At 43.2% G+C, this 8,817-nt stretch overlaps 1 protein-coding gene across 1 annotated transcript in view; it reads right to left on the bottom strand.

The window, feature by feature from the left end:
* Positions 1-204: 204 nt before the first annotated feature.
* Positions 205-8,817, bottom strand: part of Gucy1b1 (guanylate cyclase 1 soluble subunit beta 1) — a 41,655-nt gene continuing 33,042 nt past the window's right edge. Inside the window, exons 9-14 of the mRNA XM_041659498.1 lie at positions 8,379-8,576; positions 5,790-6,027; positions 3,451-3,591; positions 2,918-3,072; positions 2,493-2,619; positions 205-1,412 (exon numbers count right to left, since the gene is read on the bottom strand). Of these exons, the coding sequence (XP_041515432.1) occupies positions 1,389-1,412; positions 2,493-2,619; positions 2,918-3,072; positions 3,451-3,591; positions 5,790-6,027; positions 8,379-8,576 (883 nt within the window). The 3' untranslated portion in view covers positions 205-1,388. The remainder of the gene's footprint in view (positions 1,413-2,492; positions 2,620-2,917; positions 3,073-3,450; positions 3,592-5,789; positions 6,028-8,378; positions 8,577-8,817) is intronic.

Here is an 8,817-nt window from a genome sequence, read left to right as displayed (position 1 = left end):
GTGTGCAGCTCCCTGTCAACAGCATTTGTCCAGAGTGTGTCATGCTCTAAGATGAACACCCAGCTCTGAAAACAAATTATGAAAGTAGAAAAATCAGAATGAATTGATAGGTCAGAAACAAAGTTATAAATGCCTCTAAATAGGAAATTGAGAAAGAATGTAAGTTGTGTCAATATCATTTTATTAAATTAATACTCTCAATAGACAAGTGAAAAAAATAATTTATTGTAGATTTTTTTACACAATTAACAGGTAACATTTATACATATATTGATGTGCTGATATGAGATACTAAATTTAAAGACAAACATTTTTACATAAAAGTAGTTGTACTGTATTTTTTAAAGATAGATACCAATAAATTATCAGAGACATTTAAAGGATGATAGGCCAAATATGCCCACTCTAGATTGGGATTAAAATGATTTTTCTGAATATTCTGAATATGATGTCCTGGATGCGTTGCCATTCCTCTAAGCTAGTAACGCTCAGGCCTGGAGACAAGCCACGGTTGGCTCCAACAGTGTCCTAGCAATATATTCCCAGCCTTGTTCTTGGATATAGCTCGACCCCCAACGCTTGCTCAAGCAAATGCAACCTTTGTGTGTGAAACAATACAGCCCCATCCCAACCATCAGTAGTTTCTGAAACTCCATACAAGAACTGCACTACAAAAAAAAAAAAAAACTGCACTACAGATTTAGGGCATGTCAGAAGTTAGATAAACTAATTGGTGTGAGACTTGAATGAGCAGCCCAATTTTAAAATAAAAGAAATGTATATCCTATATTTCCAGGAGAGAATTAGCATCCTTCAAAATAGCCACTCATTTCTTAGTATAGCATATAAATTCATACTTCAGAAGTCTAGAAATTGCATTTTTCCTAAAACTTAGATCCACTCCTTTAGAAAATGGTTTCTAGAACAACATGCACCAACATGATATGAACCTTGTTTTACGTCATAGTCATTAAAATATACATGTACATATACATGGAGAATAAAACAAACCTGTTGAGGCATGATAAATACACACAAGGCCAGATTCTATTAAGTCTCATTTTGTCTAATTCAACAAATACGTATTGGGTGTCTACCACTTTTAGGTCACCAGTATAAGTAACACTTGCAGCAGAATTTCAGGAACATGACTCTCAAATCATCCACATCAAAAGCCAAACTTTACCATCACCTTAAAAGTAGTCAAAAGCAGAGCTAACATCAGATAATGAATAGTGTTGGATATGTGTACCTAGGTGAAAGCATTGGGGCATGAGAAAGGACAGCAGAAATCGATATCCACAGGGAAGAAGCGCTCCCAGGCTTGATACATCTTAGGCCATCACCAGAAGCCAAATGACAGTTCTTGTTGCCCCACAATCTGAGACTCAGTTTTCATCCTGGTTTGTTTCCTTAAGTGGAGAGAAAAAATATAGACTTTCCATATTAATGAAGCTTATGGTGTCCCCCAAACACATTTTCCTGTCTCTGACAGTGAGGTATGCATTTATAGCTATAGTTCCCATGAACCATCTCTCCAGCCCAGTTTGAGAAGAAATCATTCTTAGGGTCTTTTAATCAAGAAGACAGACAGCAAAGAGCCCGCCTCTTCAGAAGGGCACCCAGGGGCATGCCACCCCCACAAGCTAGTTATTTAGAGGAATAAAAGCAGCTGCAGTAGGGTAAGTATTTAAAAGCTGCCTTTCCTAATCCCTTTATAGTTTGTTATATCCTATGAAAACATTTTTAGGGAATGTATACAGAGCGGAAAAGAGATGTGCTCCGGTCATCTCACACCCTCTGGAGAGTTAATGTGTCAAAGAGGGAACAAGTTGTACTTGTTCTTCTGGTTTGACCCCTTGAGAGAGGCCTGGTGGGAACAGTGGAACAGTGCAGTCCTGCCTTGGCTTGGGGCTGGAGTGGAATCTCTCTGCACTTGAGAACCTAAATCTCTTCTAAGGAATTGTTTGGATTCTGAAAATCCAGAAGCCAGACATCTCTGAAGGAGAAACTCTGAGAAGACCAGATCACCAAGGGTCTTTCAAACACTGTGCAAGGAGCTTCTGGTGACCTTGGGAGAATCCTAAGCTTTCTGAGTGATAAAACCATCAGTAAATTTGGTTCATTGTGTAGACCTGCTGTACTCTGAGGGAGCATCAGAGGCCAAGAAGGCTTCTTGGGTTCCTGAGGACTCAGCACTTGGGCTGTATGAATTAGACCACAGAAGAAGCACACCCTAACCCGAACCCATGGGCCTGAGGCTTTGGTTCCTACTTCATTACAAGGCAAAAACTGAACAGCACCTTCTAAAGCAGATCTGGTTCTAACTGGTTCATCAGTACTTCAGTGAAGTCGCCCTTTACCCTTTACCGAAGGGTTCCTCTCTGTAAGCAAGAATTCTTTTCATTCCGAGGTCATTGCTGGTGTGTCTGTTGGAACTCCCTGATTTATTTTCTTAGAAACAAAAGCAAAGATGCCCTGACGGGCCATACCTCTAAGCCTGTGTTTTTTCTGGATAGGAACCAAACTTGCATTGGTTCTTTCTTGCCCTTCATGGACACCGGGCCTCTGTACTCCAAATGGAACTGTGGATCTGAATTTTCTGGAGACATGAGACACCTGAAAGACAGGAGATGGAGCAGACAGGGAAGCTGATTAAGGCCGTGGAGAGAATCCAGATAACCAGACCCCACTGTGTAGGTGTAGTTAAATACGCTTAGGATTTTAGTAATGGTGCTTACGAGAAACCTCCACTGTGATGTGGAGTTGCTTACCACGGAAGCAGCGGTACACACTTCTCAAATAAAAAATAATAATAATCCCAGAAGCAGAGGGAGAGATACAGAGGTAGCGGCTGTTTAAAGGTAGTAAAACCACACAGTTTGCCCCCACAGTCCCCTGACTTTTCCCTCCTCACCTGTATGTATATTCAGACACGTTAATCTTTCCCTTTTCTCCTGTGGTCTCTGTTCTGCTTGTGAGGTTGACGGTATTTCCAAAGAGGCAGTACCGCGGCATCCGCTGTCCTATGACACCTGTCACCACCTCCCCGGTGTGGATCCCGATTGTGATCTGGAGAAGGCAAAGTTGGACTTCGGTTGTCAACATATGCGTTATTTTACAGACTATTTCAAATGCCCTCATGCAACGTCCCTCCAAGAAGGGAAATAAGTCTGTCCAAAGAGAAAAGGTCTTAAGATATAATATGGGCCACTTCCATGGAGAGAAAAGAGAACAGAGAAAGTGGAAAATTTCCTTATCCTCAGGACGGGCTGTCTACAGAACAAATGAGGTAATTTATTCCCATGTCTGGAGGAATGTAATACAATAGTCAGTGTTCTCTCAGGATACCCCTTTTTGTACATGTTAACCATTTCCACATTAGAAGTGTACATCAGTTATTAACTGGGTTCTACCATTAGCATCCCAGTGCCTGATTTCTCCGCTCACCTGAACAGATTCACCGTCTACCTGCACTTGACCAGCGATTTCCATCATGTCCAAGGCCAGGTGACAAATGGACCGTGCATGGTGCACACAGGGTTCCGGTAATCCACTCACGGTCATGTACTTGTCGCCAACTGTCTCCACCTAAGGTGACACACACATCCACGTGTTCAAAAGGGGACATAAAGTGACTAGTTAATTACTATAAAACAGTGTTTCCCCAGAATTCCTTAAAGCTAGAGTCGTTTGAGCTCCAGCACAATGAGAACCACTAACAATTTGGAACTTACATGATATGGGCTCTTGATCATTTCCTCTGAGATCCCCTTATAACTCAATAGAACATGTATGTGTGCGTGCACATACTTGTAAAGATGCCCTTACCCATGTATGTGCAAGTGTTTGTGGGTAGGGGTGTGTGCAATGTGCTTGCCCGTGCACATAGAGACTTCAGGTTGATGAAAGCTCTCTCTCTCTACCTTAATTTTTGCCATATTTCCTTTTTGTGTGTGTGAAGCATATGCTGGTGGAGATTGAATTGGAATCCAGGTACTCAAACACTCTAGACGAGCACTCTGCCACTGAACGCACTTAGCCTCAGCCTGTTGCCTTTTTTTTCAGACAGGGTTTCTTACAAAACCTGGCGCTGAACGTTTAGTTCAGCTGAACTGGCAGGCCAGCAAATCCCCAGGATGCCCCTGCCTCCTCTTCAAACAGCACTGAGGATACAGATGTGCACTGCCCTCCTGGCTTTTCCTAACTCATGCCTGCACAGCCCTCTATAGAATAGTCTGTTAATTCACTTCTTCCTGGAGCAGCTCTGGTTCAATAGCACAGGAGCTGTTGGCTGAAGTTCATTGATTTATTGTGGCCTCTGACCACATTTTAATTTGTCAGTTAATTATTTGTTTTATTTTTAAATTAAATTTTTGTTCTGGTGCATGCATGCTGTTTAGGTAGATGTCTCTGCGAAGATGCCATATGGAGGTCAGGGGATGGATGACCTTGGGTATCATGCCGCAGACACCGCCACCTTCCTGTTTAAAATAATCCAAGTAGGCTGGGTTAAGCCCCGTACTGCTGTGATGTGCTCACCAAGTGCAGCACTGTGCCTCAGAAAAGAATCACGGAGTAACTAGTCCGTGTGGAGTTCTATTGTCCCGGGAGCCTAGCGACAGCCAGGAACGTTCTTGCCTTTATAAAAGCAGCATTCCACTGACTTCATTTTTCCGATATTATATTTGTTTCTACTTAAAACAAAGGGCAGAGATGTCTTGTAAATGTTTAGCTTCAAGTTGATGGTATCTGAAAGTAAACCTGAGCCCCAAACCCTTCCCAAGCCCCATGACTTCTTCATAGCACAAAGCATTTATGTATTTTAGGAAAAAATGTCTTTGGCGGAGCACAAAAATGAATGCTGTGTTTATACTGAATGTATTAAACAATCTGCAGAGACTCGTTAACCTAAGTGCAAAGAAACTGCCGGATACTTCATGTCAGCCCAAGATGGTCTGCTCCACAAAACCTCACTGTGGTTGCAATGAAAAGAAAGTTTCTTAAGTGGTAACTACTCAGTCTTGAAGTTTATACCATAGCCTAGTGCTGCCCTCAGCCTTGGTCCGAGAAGCTCCACTTCACAGTGAGCAGCTGCTAATGCAGACTCATAACTGGTCAAGGGACTGAGAATGATGCTGAGTGAACAGCCTAAGAACAGCATGTGTATCATCTCCAGGATCAGCAGACACTTGGGAATGTCTGTCAGTGGGGGCGGAACAAAATGTAAAAGCCGAGGTTGGGGAGGAAGGCTGTGGAATGATGTCTTCTGGGAACGTCATGGCTGTTGTACTGCAGATGACTCTGCAGCTTCAGGTGCCTCCCCAGGGCTGGTACAAGGCTGAGGTGAGTCCACGTGAAATCGTAAATGGGGCATTTGCACCTGGGGACGTGAATCACCTTGTATTCAGTGCTTTAACTACTGGTAAAGATGTTTATATGCCTATGGATCATTCGGGCTGCCCTGGTCAAACTCAAAGGGCCAGAAAACAAACAAAAGCAGGAGAGTGGGAGGGGAGGATAGCTTGTTGGGAAGAGTGAGATGGGAAGGTGGTAAGAGAAGCTGGGTGCGAATACAATCGGAATGCATTGCCCACACGTGTATGAAATTACCAAATAATGCATTCTTTACAGTGAGAAACTAAGGAAGCTAGCGGCCTGCAGGGACTCAATAGACCTTATAACACTAGGAAGCAGTTAGAGACCGGAAGCAGTGACCATGGGTTTCTGTGGGGCATCTCAGAAGACCAGAAGGGTCTGCTTGACAACAGACTCCTGTGAGGACTTACCTTATAAACGAACGGGTTTTTCCGGGAGTCAGTCAGTGTATCAAATCTGGTGTAGAGGTCATTGAGGAGATTGACAATCTTCATGGCCCCTTCTCCAGATGCATGCTTGCTACAGAAAGCATTGAAGCCCACGATGCCACTGAAGAGGATGGTCACATTGTCGTATCTTTTGGCAGGCACTGGGCGCTTGTGTCTCAGCTCATTGGCGACAGATGGAGGGAGGACGGAATACAGCAATCTGCAGGGATTAGGGGAAAGCACTCTAAGACACACTGGGAGCTGGGCCACTCCAACCTCAGCATCAGACATTGTGCTGGATTCTGATAAGAAACCCTTTAAAACCAGCGTCAAACGTTAGCTACATACAAAGCAAAGAAACACAGCAAACACTTGTCTGTTGTCATCACATACATCCCTAACCCTAAACCATTTCAAACCAACTCAAACCAAGCAAATAGGGAAAACAGAAGATCATCAATAGGCCCCCACGGTTTTCGTTTGCGGTCCCGCCTTTTCCTGTTCTTATGACAGTGAATTATTTGACATGGTCAGTATGAGAATCTTAAAACACTGCCTAAACTGCCCAGTTGACAGAAGCATGTTCACTCTATAGGAATAAAGTTTATCTCAAATATTACAAGGTGACAGAAGATAAGGTAGAATTGACTCTTTCCTGGGAGAAACTGATCAAAGAGATAAAAGGGATCCAGATGGGCAGACATCTTATTTACAGGCCACGGTGAATGAGCCGAGGAGAGAGTGTGTTCAGCAACACAGGAGGAGGGGAGCTGGTGAATTAGAAGAAAAGCAAAAACCTTTGGGCTCCAAGCCTGAAGAAACAAAAAGAAATGAGGCTCTCTTATCCGTCTCATCCTTTTAGCCAGTGGGCAAAGTTCAAATCTGAAAAACAGACCTGAGCGCTCTATTTTCTCTAGACACCGCGGAATTTCTTCAGTGATTAATTTTAGCTTCTAAACAGAAAGGATGTCGTGCAACATTGAAATCAGATCTTAATATTGAATGTGAGCAGTAGAAGAGCTTTAGAGAAAACTAGATGGTTTATAATGAAAATATTCTTAAAGTCTCCACTATAAAATCAAATCCAAATCTGTCAATCTAAAAGTCAATTGTGAAATTTAATGAAACACAGTATCCCTAAAATAGTGCAAATGGTTTTGAAAATCCACTCAACCTTGGGCAAACTGGAACAAAAAGGATCCCGTGATGGATCTTTATATACTCGTTCAGAAATCAAACTCTAGTGGCAATGGTATGACCTCCAAAGGCTGAACCATAGACTAGTGAGAGACGTGAACGCCCAAGCCACCAATTGAGGGGCAATGTGAATCAGCAGCTTGTTTAGCATGGGATGTAGAGCTTATGGATAATTCCATAACTTAAAGCACCTTGTACTGTTAGATGTCTGTTTACTAGTGGTGTAGTTTGGACCCGAGACATTTCCCCAAAGGCCCATGTGTTGAAGCCATAGTCCCCAGGCTGTGGTGCCATTGCAGACTGATGGAACATTTAAGAGGTAAGACCCAGTGGAACGAAGTTAGGTCACTTGTACACACCCTTGACATGGGTCTCATCCTTTCCGTTAGCGTCCTAGCCAGCACGACAGGAATGGCGTCCTCTGTCATGCATCCCTGCCATGATATCGCAGCCTAAAGCAACAGGGCTGGCAACAGAGGCAGAAACCTCTGAAATCCCCAACTGAATCTCTCATTTCTTCATGAGTTTATTATCTCAACAGTTCCTATAACAGAAAGCTGAGGAACATAACTATAGAGTGGATATCAGCACATATGGAACCATAATATATATAAAAAAATGAGGTCCGCATTATTTTCTGATATCACAGCCAGTGCAGAATATAGGGTAACTGGAAGTGACCAACCCATGAAACCCTGAATCTGAATCCTTGGTGCATCACACAAATATATATAGTATTTTTCATGGGTGAGTTGACTCATGAACTGATAAAACAGGTAGTCTGGGGTTTTTTGTCTTTGTTTTTTCAAGCAGTGGGTAACATTCAACTGCCTGTCCCCATGTGCTTGAAATTTACAGCACATGCAGCCAATTAAACTAGGTGTCCTTACAACCACGGAGGAAGTGAAGGGTCTCAGAGTGGACACAGCTTCAGATGAATAGTGTAAAGGGAAACACGAATGGATGAAGACAGGCATTCGCCATGACTTCTGTTTCATTCATGGTATCAATGATTTGCACGCTTGTGTTAACTGGTGTGCCCAGCATCTGGGGACAGGCATCAATGCCATGGAAACAGGGTGGACTGCACTTGTCTGTCCTCTGGTGCTGAGGTGGAGTGAATTAGTTCTGATGGAAAGCCAGTCAGTTTGTTTCAATTCTCTAAAAATACAACATCCTATTTTGCAAACAAAAATACAAAAAATTCAAGAACCTGAGGAAAACATCCTATGGGCATCCGGAAAGAACTGCTTTAAATTACTGTGTGGAGACACAGGGCTCCTAGACCCTTCTAGTGAGAGTATGGGCTGTAACATTACACAAGAGGTAGCAAATTGTGAACAAATGCCAGCCCTTTCCCTGTTCCGTTCTTACGTGTCTGTCTTTTTCTTCTCGTCCTCCAGGGCTCTCAGTGTGAGCTGTAGCCTATCGGTGAGGATTTCCAGCTCCTGGGTCAGTTTATACTCCTCCCGGAACTGTTCCCCCAAAAGAACCAGGTCTCTAGTGGCATCATGAAGAGGGATGTCACTCAGGTACAGGCCTCTTCTTGTCAGGTCGTCCAGGTTCATCACACTGTCAAACAGCAATGATGCAAAAATCAATACTGCGGGTCGACAAGGTGGGGTGAGACCTCCCTACAGGACAAGGTGGGAAGGCAGCGTTCTCCTTACCCACCTTCAGAGTTCAAAAGATCAGTCAGGAAAAACCAAGAGGAGGAGCTCACTCAAAAGGGTGAGTGTTTTTTCGGTGTACCTAAAACCCTACAGGCAAGGGCTGAACTTTTGAAGTAGGTGTTTGTGGATTTTTACTTTTT

The sequence above is a fragment of the Microtus oregoni genome, unplaced genomic scaffold, assembly GCF_018167655.1.
Source record: "Microtus oregoni isolate MIOR12 unplaced genomic scaffold, Mior012 000010F_ref0000083, whole genome shotgun sequence".
Lineage (NCBI taxonomy): Eukaryota > Metazoa > Chordata > Mammalia > Rodentia > Cricetidae > Microtus > Microtus oregoni.
This window is presented reverse-complemented; position numbering and strand designations above follow the sequence as displayed.